The sequence below is a fragment of the Pipra filicauda genome, unplaced genomic scaffold, assembly GCF_003945595.2.
Source record: "Pipra filicauda isolate LSUMZ 115617 unplaced genomic scaffold, ASM394559v2 scaffold177_size2800117_pilon, whole genome shotgun sequence".
NCBI lineage: Eukaryota > Metazoa > Chordata > Aves > Passeriformes > Pipridae > Pipra > Pipra filicauda.
The window spans coordinates 2242098-2262105 of NW_024104284.1; the positions used below are offsets into that span (position 1 = coordinate 2242098).

General features: G+C 37.3%; 1 protein-coding gene across 4 annotated transcripts in view; it reads right to left on the reverse strand.

The window, feature by feature from the left end:
- STAU2 (staufen double-stranded RNA binding protein 2) overlaps positions 1 to 20008 on the reverse strand; it is a 171721-nt gene that overhangs the window by 45953 nt on the left and 105760 nt on the right. For 2 of the 4 annotated variants that reach the window (XM_039379843.1, XM_039379844.1), the window contains exon 13: positions 16125 to 16238. The exons of 1 other annotated variant lie outside the window; for it this stretch is intronic. In XM_039379843.1, coding sequence (XP_039235777.1) covers positions 16125 to 16238 — 114 coding nt within the window. Of the gene's footprint in view, positions 1 to 455; positions 6344 to 16124; positions 16239 to 20008 lie in introns of those variants that run through there. One more of the 4 variants, XM_027722036.2, reaches the window with a different exon arrangement.

The window sequence follows — 20008 nt, forward strand, 5'->3', positions numbered from 1 at the left end:
AAATATAATTTGTGTATTTGATGTATACTCAGATTATTACTTTATACTGGATACACCACAATGACAAGGTATTTTAAATATGTTGACAGACACCTATAGTCTGGGCCAGGTCTTGAAAATGCAATGCAAGTGAATGACTTTACATACAAATTACTCCTGTGAATTAATTTTAACTACTCACGAGTGCTTTGTAATGACATAGACATTTTTGTAATTTCTGTAAGAATGAATATAAAATATATACATTACTTACTATATTGTACAGACAGCATGTCAGTACATTCTTTTCTCTTTGCTCTACGGTAAGTTGTAAGAACTCTGTTCTTACTCATAGTCCTAATTTTATTTTATTCAACATTGTATAAGTATTTTGACATAAGACTGGATTAATCAGTTGGTTTCAACAGCATTGCTCAGATGTGTGCTGCTTCCTGCGCATTTGTAGACAGAAAACATGAATTTTTCAAGTTTTATTTTTTCTGTAATTTTTGACACTATGTAAGGATACTATGCAGAGAATATGCCAGAAGATTATTTAGAAAACACAAATACAATCTCAGCAAATGCAACCTTTAATGACATTTACTTACAAAACTTGCCGGACAGTGATTGATTGTTTCTGAATGGGAGCCCAGCCTCATACAAACCACATTCATCAAAAGCATCCTGATCATACCACCATATTAACATTTTGAACTTTACTCCCAGTACTTAAGGAATAGAACTTGTGAAATAATCAAATTTAGGGGAAATTGACTCTTGTTTTCTATGTATAATGATCTATATTCAACACGGATAATGCATTCTTGCTGCACTCTCTGCTTTTCTCCTAAGCAAACAGTAAGAATTGATAAAAAAGAACCTATTTTGGAGTAAACCCCCAATGTTGACATGTAATCCTTATAAAATGGAACTTTCAAAGGATAATCAGCAATGATGCAAATTCCATCTCATTCAGATGCAGCTCATTTATTCCAGAAAATGGACAAAATTATAATATTACTATCAAAAGTAACACAAAGGCTACAACAGCAAATGCTTAGACACATAGTCAGAATGATATCAAGAAATAGGAAAGTGCTATTACCAGTAGGGATAGCATTGATATACTAGAACTTGACGATGCTTAGCTCTAAGCTCCAAAGTTTAAAGGTATATTGACAGATTAGATGTTTCTGAAAAAGAATAAGGTAACTATGTAAAATCTTCCCTGTATTTCAAGACTAAATAAGCTTAAGTTATTCTGCCTATGAGACAAGGTGTGGGTAAACTAACAATGGACCTGCAATACCCACGATGAGAGAGATTTGCAGGGAGATATCTCAAAAGTAACAAAGACAAAACCAAGATCTTGTAAACGGTAGAGGAAGGTCAGATTAGAAGAAAGGTGCACAACTTCTCCCAGACTACAGTAGAGTAAGAGTGATACTGAGACTTTTTTCTGTCAGACAAGGAATGGAATGGAAACTTCAGCTGAAAACTCTGAAACCTTTAGCAAGTTTCCAGAGCCAACGCACTACCTCAGTGTACTTACACTGTCCATTTCATGACCTGAAAGAACCTTCCAACTTCTTCACATAACAGAAACCAAAGCACGTCACCTGCTTATGCCATCATAGCTGGCGACTTGGCTTGCTTACCTTCTAATTTCAATTTGAAATGAAGAACATGATTAGGAATGCAGAAGTTTGTAACATACGACCTAGAATCTTGTTCCATCTGATAAAGACCATCCCCATCAAAATTGTACTCCTGATCAAAATGTCAGTCAAATAACAGTCTTTGATACTCTGGGCTGCCACTCTCTCAATTGTGAATGGTTTGTGACTTGGAACAAGGTTTTAGAAGATAGATATACAAGGGAAGTAAGAGGCATTGCTCAAAATGAGACCCATGATACACTAGCTCTTCAATATACAGCCCAGCACACTTATCTATTCTCAGGACAAGGGTCATGGATTCCTGTGATTTTGACAATGAGCCTTTACTTTTCTATGCTTCTCTTCACCTCTTTTTCTAAAATTATGAACAAAATTTCCCCCTTCAGTCACTTATGGCCAGTAGGAGGCAATGAGCATGCAACTGCCAGCTACAATGTCTTGTAAAAGAAAGAGTAAAAGAGAGTTCAAAATACAAATTACTTATTCTACTAAAAAAATCATGAGATGGCTGGAAACTCCAGCTTTCATGGACTTTGGGCATTAAAAACTAACAGAGGAACATCAGTTCTTAATATGACTGTGTTCAAAGGTACAGTGTTTTACTCTCATGCACTTAAACAAGAGCCCAGTCAAAACAAAGATGGGGTCCTACACCCAGGTGATGTACCTACATTTGGTATTTCACTTCAGATCAACCTCCATTCACATCAGTTGGACTTGCATGTCTGAGTCTGTACACTTGCACAGACCAATCCTCAGGTAATCTAACAGGACAACTCATATACAGACCTACATGAGTATGAAAATGTTTACAGCATCAGGACATTTGGTCAGAATTTCCTAATGAACTAATGATTTAAAAGTTCTGGGTGCTCTTTGTTTCTGAATACCATAGCATTAGGTATCTCAAATCAGAAATCTGGAATTATAGGGTATATTTGAAATGTAGCCTTTAATTTTTCTCACAAGGCCTTGATTGTACTTTAGACTTTGGATCACTGTCTGTATTATTTCTGAAGCCTCATGACTAACCTTTAACTTTACTAAAATTGTTCAGACATCATGAGTGCTACTACATTGTTACACATGGCACTGTCCTTAAGCTGCTGAGGGAACATATCTTGCCTAAATACCTCAGCAAGTGATGACGACCTTTGAAACAACTTTTGGCAGGCTGTTACATCATACTGTTCCCTACCTTCTCACGCTTTTTTTCATTAAAACTAGTCTTTCAAGCAAATAATATATTCTCTTTTTAAAATCTTTCACACTACTTTAAAAAGCTATCCTTTTTTATGTAATCAAAACAGTCTCCAATACCTTTTAATCACTTAGCTTTTCCTTGTCTAAAGTTGAAAGCTTATTGAAATTATCACTTTCCTCACCGCCATGATCAGAAACTAGATGTTTCTTAGGATATTCCATAATTTCATCAAGTTCTATACTTCCTGTTTTTCCAACTGGATTCAGTACTGTTCTCTTCCACTGCTTATTTTGTCACATTTCCCAAGTTTTACTATAATCCAGTGCTTGTTATATTGCTGTATGTTCTAGAGGCTATTGAGATATGAAGCGCTCTTGGCACGTTATCCTAAAAGGCATATCTTGTCCACAGAAAACAATCTGCTTTTGAAGTTAACACTTAGCTTGCTACTCTTCCTTTCAGTGATATTCATTGATATAAAGTATAACTGTGACAATTCCATTTGGTCATTGGCTTAATGCAAGTTATTTTGAGTTTTGGCAGGTAAATAAAGTCCTGCTGTCTACTCAACTTCGACCTGCCAACACTGTTAGGACAGGAAGATGTATGTCTAAACATATTGAAACACAGATTCATAAGGCAGATACAGTGTGACCAGTATGACCCAAAAAGTGTATTAAAGCAATCATTTCTCTAGCTGAAGAACTAAGACGTATTGCATTTAAAAAGAGTGTGTTGAGGGTAAAAGTGTGGACGTCCTTTGCCACACTGCTCAGCTGACTCTTTGAGGAGCTCCTTTGCTTCTAAAAACGTGGTCATGAACTCCCCTCAACAGTGAAAGTTACTTTCACTGAGCAACTCCACCATAATCAAGATGTCAGCTTTTGCTTTTATCTTTCATATTTGATTACAACTCTGTTGCATTTGCTAAAGAGGAAAACTAGGAGTCCAAATTTCAACGTTTCTTTAAAATTCCAACTACTGTTCTTTACTGAATGTTGGTCATTTAACCCTCAGAAGCACTTTGACCTGAAGAGTGACACAAAGCCATCAGAAATAGGAAGGACGCAGCCCAAATTTTTATTTTTCAGGATATTATACATACTTCTTTTATTCCAATTAAAAGTCACAGCAAAACAGTCTTTATGAGAAGCATATGAATTTCGACTCTTTCCATCTACATTCATCTCAGGTGTTACCTTTTCTGAATGCAAAATGATTCATTTAAAAGTGTAACAAAATATATATTGTCCCAAACACAAATTCCTTACACTCTACTAAACACAGACAGGGATGGCTAGAGGCTACAAATCTTTAGGTTCTCCACTGATGCATAAACTAAACAAAAAAGACAACCTTACTTGTTTCAGAAAGCTTTATTAGAATAGGAATCTTTGAAGACAAACACAAAAGATTCTAATATGTTTAGATTTTATAATGTAAACAACTAATTTAATGCATCACTAGCAATATACAATAGTCGCCATCTTGCAACATGAATGCAAGGAAGAAACTGATGTAATCTGTGAGATATTTCAAAATAATTAATTTGAGAATAAAAAAAGAACTTTTATTGTGTAAACTCTCCCTGTTTGCCTTTTTAAAAAAGATCAGAAAACTGCAGCACTTGAACCTTTGCTAAATGAAGGTAACAAGCAATCTTTTGAACTGGCCTCTAAGAATGTGTAATTGCCTGAGAAAGGGTATTTGATCAAAAGCGTTTTAAGCGTTACTTATCAGGAGAGTTCCAAAAACCTCAAGATCCAGTTTATATAAATGAGGGCCAAGAAACTTTCAGATTATCTTAAAGTAGTTTGACATGTATAAATTGTGTCTAAATTTGCCAGCATGTCAGCCTTCTTTGCTAGTATTTTTGTTCTGAAAGGGCAAATGGGATTTTAAGCGCTTTTTGGTCAAACCAACGTTTGATGCCTCCTTTTAATTCCCCTAATGCTTTCTCAAGCTCATATCTTCTTGCTTAACTATTTTGCATCTTATAAAATTATAGCAAACATGTCTTTCCCATTTTTTTTCCTATTATTTTCCTCACAAGTAAGGACAGACACATGATGACAAAAAAAAGGTTCTACGCATTGATCCTTATTTACATTTTATTTAATTTGAAAGAATGATCCTGTTTTGTGGCACATTCCAAAATCAAGCCTCAGGTTCTGCAGTATTATCAGCATTGATGAACTGAGGCACCCTGGGAAGCTCCACTCACATGCACAAAACTTTACATATGCCCAGCTCCCCCCTAAATGACTGACAGTGTATTATTATACTACTTCACATCAATGACAATGGGGTATTGAATCAAACATGACAACATAAAAATCTCCTCCATTCATAATTTCATACAGCATGCCGCGCTAGAAAAAACTACCCCAATTACTCAAAACGATGTTAAAGTATGAAATATTTAGGCAGTAGTCTGAAATAGGACTGACTTGATGAACAGCCCACTATTTTGAAGTAATTTCTAATCAGGTATTCTATGACCTCACAAATCAGCTAAAATCTTTACATTAGTGGGATAAGCCTTGTAACCAGTATCAGCAAAAGGTGTGATTTTTATCTAAGTGGCTGAGCATGGGGGGTACAGGGATGGCTCAGAGCCCCTCTGCTATCAGCACACAGAGACTTGAGCCTTCGGCACTTGTCTTACTTTATCAAGCAGCCAGTATAAGAAATTCAGTGCAGCAGATGGCAAGATGTCCTTTATGAATCCATGCAATGTAACGAAGTTTTAAAAATCTTGAAGCAAATGTAAAGTTCCTTAAGAGACTGAAGAGCTAAATGCCAAGGAAGGGAAGCTCTTGTTTTGTCTGCAGGTTATGCTTAGAAGAACTACATGTGGGAAGAAGAAGATATTGTTTTGGGTGCCACTGGGGACTCCATTTGAACATGTCTTACTACCTTAAATTGCCTTTGTAGCCTGACCTGCCAGTCGCTGCTCCAGGTCCATGTAGCAACTTCCAACCATGAGGAAGCACACGGCTGGGAGGTTTGAACAATGCCACCACCAGCTGGATATGTACTGGTGGCAGGGATGGGGTTTGCTGTAGAGCAAAGTAAGCATATTCTTCCTGAAAAATAGGATGGATGTTCTGCATTTTGAGCTGTAGATAACTTCAGAAACTTGGAAGTTATCTGTTATAGTTTGTTTAGCTTTGTCCATTTGTGGGGAAAAACAAAGGGCAGGACTCTCTTGATGGTCAATACTGGACTGCAAAAAAATCATAGCTTAAGCTTCTTCAACTCCTAGGAGGATATGAATCCTTCTTTTCATGCTTCAGAAAAGGGGGGTTAATACAAAATGAGAATTCCCCCAAACTTTTCTGCTCATGAAGTTTTATTGAACAAACTGTTCAGTTAAAAAAGAGGATTGCACTTTGGTTACCACTTTGTGTTCCTGTGGCTACCCAGCTATGCTGCTCTGTAGCACAAGGAAGGTTCCCAAAGAGGGTTCATGGTCCTGTAGAGACAAGCATAGAATAAAATTTACATCTTCTACACCTTGCATGAGTGCGTGAACTCCTGAGTTTATCATCTTTCCCACCAGTTTTGTGAATCTCAGCCATTTTCCTAGTTTCATTACAAATGCCCAAGTACAAAATTAATTATTTTTTTTGGCTGGAAGTATTTTTTCTTTATTTTGGACCAATTTTAACTGGTGTTTTTTCGAGGGGATAAAGGATGAGAGAGGAGATTTTGGACTGTAAAATCAATTATTTGTACAGCCGCAAGGATCTGTGGAAAACTAGGTCTCACAGTCTCTCTAATGATGGGAAAGAGAAAGAATGAATATGAAGAAATATTGATAAAATTTAAAGTTTAACTTGAGTTCACTGTTTTGGTTTTGCTTGATACCTCTATTTTAGTGTTTATTATCTCAAGTCCTGGATCCTTGAGAGAATGAGTTACTTGGAAGCAGTCTTACATTTAGCATATGTGAAGGATCTTGCTGGAATGAAGCATTAGTACTGGAACACAGACAGTCTGTAAGGGCTATGAAATGAAGGACACAAGTACATGTGGAGCTTCTGGGGATGCAGAAACTCCTGTATCAAGTGAGGATATTGCACATTTGTTGCTTTGAAGAGAAGGCTAGTTGGTGACTCCTTCCTCTCTCAAACAGTGGATGTTCTGACTTGACAATCTGAGAAACCCAATCCTCCAGCAATCCTACCTCTGCCAAGAAAAGACATGAGTTTGCCTACAACAGCCTGAGGAAGGTTCTTCAGCACTAAAAACATGGGCCAAGCTACATAGAGACGAGTGTATAAGTTATGTAGACACAACAGGTGACAGGAGCTTGCTGTGGGAATGTGGCACTGGAAGACTGTCCAAGTTTACAGAAGTGCTTAGACAAGCCCACCACCAAGGCTGGTTATGTTGTGTAGACAAAAAGAAGGAAAAGTTGTTTAAACTCTGAACAGGTAGTCAGAGGAAAATTGTACTGATTCGATGAAACTGAAGTGGTAGCAGAGAGGAGTGCTCAGTTTTGTTATCCCACTGTATTTCACAGTACATAAGCTTGGCTATTTCCCTGTAATTACTTATGATACTTGACCTCATTTATTTCCCTTTAAGTCTATTGTCAGAGCACTCATTATGAGATCCTGGCTTCTTGAAATAAATCCTTGAAATGAAGGAGTGTAGGATGTCAAATTTCATTTCTACTTGCACTGTGTAGATCAAGGGGTTTATGATGATTGTGCAAACCAAAAAATTTGAAATTTCATTTGTACTAGGTGCATGCATACAGCCAGCCATGTGATATTATTTCAAGAGAAGTGGAAAAATTAGGTGGCAAACACAATTTTGGCAAAAGAACAGTTCTTCAGATGCCACATGTGCAAATCATTATTTTGTCTTGTAGAACGGTTAAGGAAATGTATTTTGAAATGGCAATTATATAATTAAGAGTCTTAAGCAACTTCACTGAATGACAAGTGATTAAACACATATCAACAAACAGATATAGCATTACTTTGATTAGTGTGTGGAAAATGCCACAGAATAACTTTGGCAAGCACAGACTGAGCAATAAAGTTGAGTGTATGTTTTCCTAACAGCTTTCTCTGTCTAAAATGGAGGTGCCTACAAAATAGGCAGTTGAGTTTTGACTGTTAGTTTTAATTCATAACTTTGAAAAGCTTTACCAGCCCTAGAAATTAAAATGAACACGGCTACTAAAATTAAAATGCTGCATGTCAGTGGTCAAGATGAAAAATCTAGATCTTTGTCAATCCCAACTGCAAGACAAGCTAGTGAGGGGATGGGGGGGGCTCCATTCACTTGATTTGTGCTTCTATCTCTGTTACCAACTTTTGTCTAGTAGGTGTATGTCTATCCATTTTTAACTGTTAAGTAGGAGAAAAACCTACCTCTGTTGTCTTCTCTCTGTCTTTTCCTTACAGAGAAAAAGGTGTTAGATTTCTTGATAATATAAGTGGGCTGAATCTCCTGCTGCAGTGTGACAAGGCAGAAAACTAACTGACACTTAGTTTCTCCAAACTTCTCCAATACCTTTTTCTTTCAAGCTTTTTCCCTTCCCTAATAGCCAGAGTAGCAAGCAAATTCAAGATTCTTACATTTCACCATTGTCCAGCTGAGCCTGAAGTAACGGCAAAACAAACCAAACCAGAAACAGATTGCAAACCAAGGATAGAGAACAGCTGGCCTTTGGTCCATGGAAGATTGGCTCACTGCATGTTGTTAATGCCTTTCTTTCCACTTCCACATGTTACACTGCACTGAAAGCCTCCTAAGGTATTTTAATACAAGTAACTACTAAGGGTGCAGTTCCAATACAGCTAAACTTCTGCAGGTTAGGGCTGCTATGACCCTGCTCTTCCTCCCTCCTTCTGCATGCCATCCCTGTTCTCCTCTTCATGCTGGATCATGCTACTGCACAGTGAACAGCTTTAAGGGTACTAAAGAGGACAAACATTTCTACAAGAAAATCACTTCTTCAAGTGACATTTTACAAGATGGGTAAGCCGAGGCAATAGCTTGCTACTGTGGAAGGGGACTAGCTACCCCTCCTCTCCTCTTGGCTGGGCAGTCCTGATGTCTCCCTTGTTTCAGCTCTGGTACTCATCTAAGTCCCAGTGGATCATTTCAACTCACTGAGCTGGCTGAACACTTGAGTTTATACCTAGTTCAGCAGTTTAGTAAGCAGACAGGACTGGAAATGAAGGAAACAGGAAAGAACAACCAAGGTAGAGTCTCTTACCTTGAAAATATTCCACAGCTGCCTGGACACGGGCCTGTTCTAGGTGGCCCTGCTTGAGCAGGGACCTTGGACCGGATGACTTCCAGTGGTTCCTTCCCACCTCAACCATTTTGTGATCCTGTGAACCTCACCACTCTTGCAAAACCTCACTGGTAGTGGTCATGAGGATATTTCACCTTTTTTTTTTCCCAACAGAGTGGGAAACAGCCCTCAAAACATACATGGTCTCTGCTTGTCATCAGTTACACACCAAGCATGTAAGATAGGCAGAGACTGAAACAGTAGCATTTCATACCCTGCTGACACTGCTGTGTAAACAAACGCAGAGCACTGCATACACAGAACACTGAAAAATCCTATTATGCATCTTCAGGAAGAGGCAGTCACATTGGGAAGCTCAGGAAGCTCTGAATGAGAGCACTGAAAGGGTCTGGCAAGGACATAGTCGTGCCTTCGTTTGCATTTTTTTTCCCCATTTGGCAGTTAATTAATAACTCACTTTTTGAAAATGGAAGATTACAAATCCCAAACAAATATTTGATCTTGGGCTCATCAAGGAAAACTTCAGCAGCTGCCAGGGAAAAGCAAATGTTCTGTCACGTACATCCAGAACAAGATAATGAGAAACAGAAGATGAAGAATACGGAGAGAATGTACCAACACTTCCACACACAGTCGTGGGGAGCAAAGCAGATTAGGAAAAAGTACCAAATAGCAGACAACAACCCAGTGAGCCTAACTAAAACCTGATGGGATGACTCCTGACTGCAACGTCAACCTAAGAGACAGAGGAGTGAAGCGTGGTGCCATATACCAAAAGCAGTTTATATTTCTGTCCCACATGAACTGTGTCTCTTTTGGAGTGCTGAGCAGTCAGCTGTGGCCATGCCTGACCCATACCCTGAAGGGTATGGAGATATCAAGAAGGCAGCTGCCAGTGAGACCGCATTGGCAGGAGGAGACCTAGTAGTGTTTTCACAAGGTCAGGTAGGAGTCCTGATGCTGAAGGGGCTGTAATGGAATTGCCAAGCTGTGGGAAAACTGCTAGAACGTTTTTACTGAGTAAAACTATAGTTTTATCATTTTATTGAAGAAGCCACCTTGGAGAAATGATAACTGCATTTACAATAAATAAAGTAGAAATGAGCTGACAAGTGAAGTGCATAACATCAGCTAAGAAAAAAAACCCAAAAAACAAACAAACAAACAAACAAACAAACAAAAAAAAAAAAAGGAAAAAGAATACATGTCTTTTTTAAAGAAAATCCTAAAAATTTTTCATTTTTTTTACTATGTCCAGGACACAAAAACCCAGTGTGAAGTAAATCCGAACATACTAATTTCTCCCTAGAAAAAATTAATTTTAAGCAGGAATTAATATAGTGTCCAGTAAATCATCTGTTTCTCTGATGCGGAAAGGTATCTTAACAAAAAATGCAACCCCATTCATCTTTTCTGGTTATAGCATTGGACAAACTCTTATCCTCTGCATACTCACTGACTACCTGTTTAGTTCATTTGGCTTTTGTAAATTCCCTGGATGTTGCCTCCTGAGCATGCTGTACAAACAATTCTCAGACCATAACAAATACAGATATGCGGACCTTCACATGTATCATGCATTTGCTGTTACAAGGTTCTTCTCAAACCTTAATGCCCCAAGCATCTTCCCCTGAGCCATCTCTGAGGTTTTTTGTCCCTTGAGAGCTACTCCTGCCTTTCTTGTACTGAAATGACCTCAGGAGCTGCTCACATCTGGGCATCACCGCTCTGTTAACCCTGCCCAGAAATGCCTGTTTGCAGGCCAACAATGATGGTTTGCTACATGCCACATTGCAGTTTGCTTACCACTGCTGTCAAGCTTTCCATCAGTGATTTCTGAAACTGCTGAGCGTGGCATCTTCCTTTCAGTACAGCCCCTCCCTGCTGGGCTCTCTCATCAAGTCTATCTTATCAGTAGCTCTTCCACTTCTACAATTTCTGCCCCCGCTCATTCTCCTTCCAGCTATTTTTATACTTGAAAATTAAAGTGTTATTAGTGGTAGATTTATATACAATATTAAACAATTGCTATCTGTCCTACAGAATAAAAGTATTTTATTCTATGCATTGCAAAACACAGGAGAGTTCTAAAAATACGGTCTAACATACAACACAAATATAATGGATAGCATTAAGAACGCAAGAAATAAAAATATAGGCATAAAAGATTCATTGTCATCACTTTAACAGCATATCTCATTGGGACTACTAGGTGAAATAAAGAGCAGAAATCAGTAACAAGCAAACGGACAGTATAGCCAGCTCCAAAAAACATGCATATGTTAAAACCTCCAAAATCATCAAAAAGTATTAAAATAATGAGACTTTAATAAAATGCACTGCTCTTTGATCTGTCTCCTGAAACTGAAGTAGAGAACTGGTCACTCCTCAATGAACATCAAGTTACTAGGAGTTAAAAATCAATTTTACAGACAGAGTACTCCATGGCAAGCATTCAAAATCTCAAAATGGGCCTAAGTTGTTTTTTCTCATCACTAGGACCAACTTTTAAATAATTTTATTTAAAAATGAATGCTCATACTTTCAAATTGCCTGCTGTTCAGCAAGCCTTAAGAATGCACTCAAGATGTTTTTTCTTTCACAGCTATGACAACCACAGGGGTGTGATATGCCTGAAGAAGAGCTCTACAGTCACTCAGAGCTGAAACATTCAGAAAAACAGCAACTATTATAAAGACGCCAAGGATGGTAAGATTGCAAGTTTCTAAAATATACATGCAAACATGGAAGCTGAGTCTGACATTGGCTTGTTCAAGATGTAGCAGAGCTATGTCACTTCTTAGATTGAAACTATGTCTCAGGCCACCTTGTTTGACACAGCCTATCAAATTTAACCTAGCTATCATTACTGTAACTCCAATAATATCTACTGAGTGAAGTACATCTACAAGAACTTCATGGTATTGACTAGAATCCTTTAGGGGAAATAGAAATCTCTATTTCCTTCAACAGTTTGAAATACATCTTCTAACAAATAGTTTTTAGTATGCCTGTGCTCGAGAATTTGAAAAACTCTTCATGTAACACAGTTTGCTAAAACGGTAAGATATTTATCTGCATCAGTAACAAGCAATTCAGGTTTCAATACTTCGAGACCCAGGCAAAACTCTCTAAGACTTTCAGACTAAGCAGTAGAGAAGATGTTTGGTTTTTTGGTGGTGTTTTTGATCATCTGCTTAGCTCTAACTTTCTCTGTTTATCCCACTCCTAAGGCCTTTAGACAGTCGCTGCCCCATTTCTCTACACTTTCTTAGTTTTCTGCTTCATCACACCTATTTTTGCTTATATAGCCTCCTATCTATGAATTTTTCCCTTTTCTGTCTCCCACTTGTAATACCTTGAATTTTCTCAGTGACACAAACAAAAAAACTACCAGGACTTACTTTCTGTTATTTTAAATCACACACTTTCAATTCATTCCTCAGCTTCACATTATATGCTCGAAGCCCATCATAAGTCCTGAGAATAGATTGCCTCCAGTGCCACAGCAAGGTAAAAAATACCAGGCTTCACTACCATTAAGGTTTGATTAATAAAATCACTAGTAAGTAGTGACCGTTTTAACTAAAAACTGCCTGTAGCTAAATTTCACTGAAAAAAACCTCCAAAGAATAGTTGCCATTAAGGAAAGAGAAATTTGTAATTATGGTCAGATAATGGGATACAGAAAATATAAAAAGAAAATTAAAAAAAAAAATTTAAAGAAATCATTCAGGAAAAAAAAATAATTCTAAACCCTATTAAATTTCTACTGAAGAAGTTGGCACACCTGAATACAAGACCTAACAAAACATGTGGCAGGACAGACCACAGTGGTGCTTTAGGAATGTTTCCCTTCTTTTGCCAAAAGAAAAATGAAAGATCAGCAATTGCTTCCACAATACTGCTTCATGAGCAAATGAGATATGCCTTGTCAATCAGACATTTGAAATACACACTAATTAGTGTATCAGTATGATATGTTTATATTAATCTGAAATTGCTCAGATGAAGTATGTGGGGAAAATATTTGAACTCATTAAAATCACAAGCTAAACCAATCTAAAGAATGAAAACTCCCTACAGAGGTACAGGAAAAGAGCAAGGGACTTGAAAAACTGCTGTGTCAAGTCTTGGCATATTTGAAAAAGCCAGATAATATACTTATATGGGATTTTAACGACTTTGGTATCTACTGGGTAAAAAATCTCCTACTGGATATGAGTAGAGAGACACATTACAAAAGACAAGTTCAATCTAAAAGGTATTCTATGGTGCTGGAGATGCCATTGACAACATGGTTTTCTTTTTTTTTTCTTTTTTTTTTCTTTTAATTTCTATTTCTTTTTTTTTTTTATCAAGGTACATGATCAGTTACCACATACCACAGTACTGTGGTTCTTCTGCCACAATATAGTGACAAATCTGGTATATAGCTTTTTTATTAGATATTCTCACACAACAGATTTCAACCCTTTCCCACAAAATATTTCAGAGTCTCATTCAGTTTTCCATAAAAAACTCTAGAAATTATAGAATCAATATTTTAGAATGAGTGTGACAAAAAATATCTTCATAAGCACAAAAATAGACAATTCCTGAAGTCAAATTATGCCAGGCCTCACAGCTGACACAAATCACTATGTCACCAATGAAATCACAAGCTTCCAGGTGACTAGCCCATCCTAATCAATGTACAATACTACAGAGACAATTTAAAATTGACAGATTACGTAAGTCAAAGAAGATTTTCTAGAATTTGTTTTATATCGTATGGATATCTTACACTTTTTTAGCAAGACTTTAAAATGTGAATAACTTCAGCTTAACAAAGGTACAGCAGTTCTCTCTCCTGTTTTTATAAGAATAATCACTATTTCAAATAAACCTACTGTGAGGGCAATTGTAGCAAACAAGGGAAATCATACCAATCACACAGGAACAAGAAAGAAAAGGGGACTTTTCCTTTTGTTAGTCCATTAATAGCTCTAATTTTGTCATCAACTTATTAATTTCAGTGCCTGACAAACACTGGATTTGCTAATGATTTTCTCTATTTATTCAGGCAATGGCAAATGATGTTTTAATCCAGTCCTGCTACCCCCCTTATCAAAAACAACCAGTCACCAGCATCCTTCTTCCCCAGAAAATGAAATTCCTTTGACATTTAGGAAAGGGATGAGCAGAAATTTGTGTGTCCAGTATTTTCTTTTGCTCTCAGCTCAGACAAAATCTTTGCAAAAATGATTTGGGTTCAAGTAACACAACAACTACCCCATCACGCAATAGCAAAACATTTTTCTTTCCATTTTAAGAACCCTGTGGAAAATTGCATAACTAAAACCAATGATGAACATATTTTAAACTTCAAATTGAAGCAAGATGAGAGAATTCTAGCTACATAATGGCCCAAGCAAACTTAATTGGTACCTATTTGCAAACATGATATGATAAAATCTTTATCTATGTGATTTTTATGAATTTTTTTTTTCTTCCCAGAAGAATGTCCTGTTTGGAGCACTGAACGGGTGCATTTGGGATCAAACTAATGCTGCACATCTGGAATTTCCTAATTTCTAGGTGCTTGACTTTGCAGGCTCAATACAACTTTTTCATTTGGAAGTCTTAAATATATAATTATTCAGATGGCTTAAATGTGCTTTTTGCTTACAAAGTCTTTTTTTCTGTTTACATATCATACTCTAGCCTAAATAAATTTTAAGACAAAGGCCAAGCTGGCTGGTAGCCCAGAGTGTAGTTGTTACCAAATTGACAGGGACCACCTTAAATTCATTGAAATGTCTAAATATCATACTTGTGTTATAACTATACTTTAAGAGCCTGTCTTTACTGAAAGAAAAATGGAGCGGCTTTAGAACAGCATAAACAAGTTGCTGGATGAAATGAGAATTGAATGTCAAAGTACGGTCTGACTTACCACAGCTCTCCATTACTGTAAAACATCAAACACTTAAGGGCAGGAAGTATCCTCATGTTACCATGTAAATAACTAATGGGCTTAGTTCATGTTAACAACTAACTTAGGAACTTCCAATAAAAAACCCACCAAACACAAACATGACTAAGAGCGTCTGAAACTTCCCCAAAAGTAACTAATTCTGCTAACTCTTAAGGTGACCTTCCTTTTTTTCTCAAAGAATCTCGCATAGAGTCTGATAAAATATATGGTAAATGTGAACATAGTAAAATTTAAAGACGGCCTGTAAAGGCAAGTAAACATGGTAATTTTTTCTAATCTACTGAAAATATGAAAGCTGCAAGGATTGGTTTAATGTTTAATGTTCTACATGTCCTGTTTTGCTCTTAAAACTTTCAGAGTATCAAAGTCTTGTCTTCCTTTTATACATAAGAGTATTGGTGGACAAGACAACTAGAATGGAAGCCCCCCTCAGCTCCCATATGAAGCAGCAGGGTGACAAATTATTAACATTGAGCCTTTTTCTTTTCTTCTGGCTTTTTGCCAGAATCTTGAATTAAATGTTTTATCAACAGCCAAACAAAATGGGAGTTTTACACAGTCTGATTAAAAATGCCTTTCCCCTCTCAAATGCCAGTTTCTTGTGACAGATGATGGCTAGAGATGATGGCTTCATCTCTCTGCTTTTCCAACTACTCACAATCTTCTAGCAAAAATAGGATAGACAAGACCTGATACATACATAAGACTGAACAAAACCTTTGTATAAACCTTACATCTGACTTTAAAACTAAAGCAAGTTCTTCAGGCTTTCCTAATGTGTCTTAAAAATACGGAAAAGGCAATACAGTTTTGTCTCCATGTCACTCAGATCTAATCAGGATTTTACTAGGGCAAGATAGGCAAATCCCAGTGACAAGAGCATGCCATATGAAAAACACAAGATGTGTCGAAATTTAAAATTCACTAATGCTGACATTCTGGCCTTACCAGATATTAATAAAATTACAAGAGTGTGGGGTGAAGGTATTATACCTGGTCATGGCTGGCTTCAATGGAGCTTCCGATACCTTGGAAAGTCATCTGCACAGGAGACAGTGTCAAACAGGTCATACACTCTTTGCCATTTTGTCTATCACTGTAGTGTACCTATAACAGAATAACATACGTAATCTGCTAAACACCAGGTTTGTACAAGGGAGTCATGCTAAAATACTGTCCCTTTTCAACAAGTTTGCAAGAAGAATTCCAGACATTTACATTGAATTCATCTTTAATATAAAACAAGGAGTGTGTAAAATAGTCTAGATAGTCACATGCTGAACTGGGGCCAAATTTTCCGTGATATGTCTGTTGGATAGTCTTTGAAGTGCTGTGTTCTTCTGAGACCTTTCAGACTGAATTCAAGATGTTATATGTATATAAGAATCTAGTTTGAAGTTATAGTTTCCCACCTACATGGCATTTTTAACAGCACATTTTAGCTTAGTTATAAAACACCCATGTAAATCATTATACCTCCTAAAACTTGGCAATAATAGTTTAAATTTTTCAATTGTAATTCCATTTCTACTAAAATCCACTAACTCCTTTGACATGGCTAATATGGTATATTTCAATTAAATCAAAATGACAGGATAAAATGGAGAAGAATTCACATTCTTCTTGAGATGTCTAGGCTATCCTTTCCTAAGAGTGACTCATTCCCTACTGAGGTCAAGTTGCGCGTGTTGAACCTGAATCTTTCATGAAATACAGAGGAAGACAGTGCTTCTACTCGAATTATTCTCCTTGTTTTCAGGTTCCTCAGATGGTTCTGAAATCCCCTAAAGAAAGGATGGATTTTAATATGATGCGGAAAAATGAAATTAAATGTTGCCAGTGTTTCATTATTAAGAACAGGCTGCCACTCATGCTGAATCATTGAAGTATTACAGTTCTCTGCATAGCTCCTGACTTCTAGACAGGCAGATCAAGCACTTTCTTCTGCAGGAGAGGTGGAATTTAGTTTATGGTGGTAATTTACATTGACTATGTGACCCCTGTCAGAACTGGAAAGAGAGATCAGCTCTGCTGGAGACAGACCTTTTATGTTGGTATCTATTTACAGCTGTATGGCTCTCAGGCAAAAGGTACATGGTGAAGCCTCATCTTGACAGGCTAGAGAATAAACTATTATTTCTGAAAACAACTAGGAACCATATTAGGTTTATTCCTGTGGAAACAGTTTAGTGACACATATGACAATTGTACACCATGTGTATTAAATCCCCTGTGCCTAACTCTTCTCTGCCACAGGTGCAAATTTGGAATACTTCAACGGAAGTAAAACCAGTGCAAAACTGGCTGAGTGAGAGGAAAACCAAGTTGGTGCTATGCTTCAGAATTACTTTACTGACACCATATTAAACCAGTTTTGCTGTGGCCAAAAGTAAGATACAGAATGCAGAAGTCTTGTGCTGTGTATAGAAATACTGATTTCATTCAGCCCTTCTTAAAGCTTTCTGGATTACTCCTGTCTCTCTTCCTCTCAACCCCCACAGTATGTACCTACTAAATTGCTTGTGGCTCTCTGCCAGAAAAGCCATACTACTTACTTAGAAACCACAAGAGGCCCCTTCACATATACAATGGTTTAACTTTGATTAATTGAAAGAGGTATGAAGGTATGAAATTTGGCTGGCAAATATAAACTGAAGTTCTTTAAATGTCAGGAACTACTGTTATGACAAAGGTTTATCAAGCTTCCACAACTATTTCCAAGCTAGATATTCTACTGAGTATGTGTTGTGGGAATGCAGTGTGGAGAAATGGGGCAGCAAAGGTCAAGAGGATGATTGTGTACTGCAAATGTGACATCACAAAAGGGGCAAAATCTGGTGACCAAGAAAAGCACATATGGAGAAATGGGAAAATGGTATTTTCTGAACTGTATAGCACATTTGTAGGCTTATTTTTAATGAGAATAATATGAATAAGGTTACAATTTACTAACGTCCACTGGAATAAAGCAAGGCTAACAAGCTGAAAGAACAGGAGATATCCAGAGGAAATGTCATTAGTATTACATGACACTACATTATCTACAATAGTAGATTTGACTCACACCTACTTTAGTCACACACTGAAATTACAATAAACTCAGAATTTTGGTATCTTTCTAGGCTTAACTTTTCCAAAGGGACTTTATGCTGCACTTCTGGCCTCATCTCAACATATCAAGGCCATTACTTTGCAATTTCTTAGACAACAGTCCTCTAATTATCTCTTGTTCTGTTGAAGCAATTGAGTTGAACCAAAATAAACACTTTCTATGTTAATAATATGAATAGTGATATAAAAAACAAAAGACTGGACTTTGAATGGGACCAGAATAAAACTTTGTCCTTTCATCAAATCTCTCCAGTCTACAGATTTGTGCAGTCAGCAGAAACATTCAGACTTTTTCTCCTTTTGGCATGCGCACGTACAATTCCCCAGTAATCCTATTTTATTATTTATCAGTCCAGCTGTTACAGTCTCAAACTATGTTATTCCTTTCTTCTTCAAGTTTGATCTATGATCCAAAGTTTGGGGTTTTTTCCTTTGGTCAACTAGCAGAATGCCCAAAATAGGCACTCAGAAAGAAATAGCAGTAGTGAAATAACTATCAAATAGCCCAAATAGCAGCAGATACTTCCAGGTTTTCAGCCAGCAGCATGTTGCAAGTATTTCAGTTTATATGTGCATGCTATTATGACTAACTGTGGGAGGAATCTGAACAACTATAAAACTACTTTAAGAATATCAAGTCCTCTAAGGCATGGGAACATGAGGGCACAGGAAATACTTGAATCAGTGTACCTGTGATCAAGGAGTGGTGACTGTAGGTTGGCCAAGTGCTCTAATGGTGATTACATAGCCATTACTGAGATTCATGACGACAATAATAACACTATTCTAAGTTCCTCAGTGCCTCAAGAGTCAGGAGTGATTACCTACAGCTCATCTCACCACAACTCTGTGAGGCAGATAAGGACGCTTTGTGGATAGGCATTAAATGACTCGTCCAAATTTACTAGGCACTGACTGGAGTGAATGGCAGTGCTAGGACTAAAACCCATCATTAAGGCCTCTGGCCTAATCACAATTGGTCATTTTCTCTTTCCATATTATAGAGGTAAAAACCAAAGAGTTATGAAAATAATTACTATCTATGTTCAGGACCTAATTTTCTGGGTTCAGGTTTTTATAATTAAGGGACACTCACAGATTAGCTCAGTGCATTTTAAGGATTAAACAGCAGTGAAATTTCACTCATTAAAATTCAGTGTTTTATTTAGATAGCATATAAGCAGAGATCTGATAGAACAGCATTAGGATCTGGTCAGAAAACAATGGCCGGCATGGTCTGTAGCAAGGGTTGTGCAAGTTTCTGAGTAAAATGCAGGACCTCCAGCCTCAGACTATTATGAGTGATTTACACATAATTCTCCTCCAAGATTTGTCTACACAGCACAAAGCGGTGCCACCCCAACAAGATCCTGGCAATAACTCTAAATGAGCCTGCTCATTTATTGGGAAAAGCATACAGCGCTGCCAGCTTTTCTCCCGGGTAACTACATACACCTAAGATAAATCATGTATACCCAGCTCAGGAATCCCAAACACAGCACTCCACTGTGCTGTGAGGGCAGGGCACGAATACTCCTTCTGTAAAATGCAAAGTGCATCCCGGGCATCAAAATAAAGAAATCAATTCTAGAAGTAAATTTTTCTGCAAGCACATGCCATGGATTTACTCACACATATATGATTACATGTTCCATATTCACAAGATGGAACTGTATGTTCTTTTTACAGATTGTTTCAGTCAGGAACAAGCTGCATGGTATGAGTACGTATGGAGGGGTACAACTAAACTGGCATGTGTATATAGA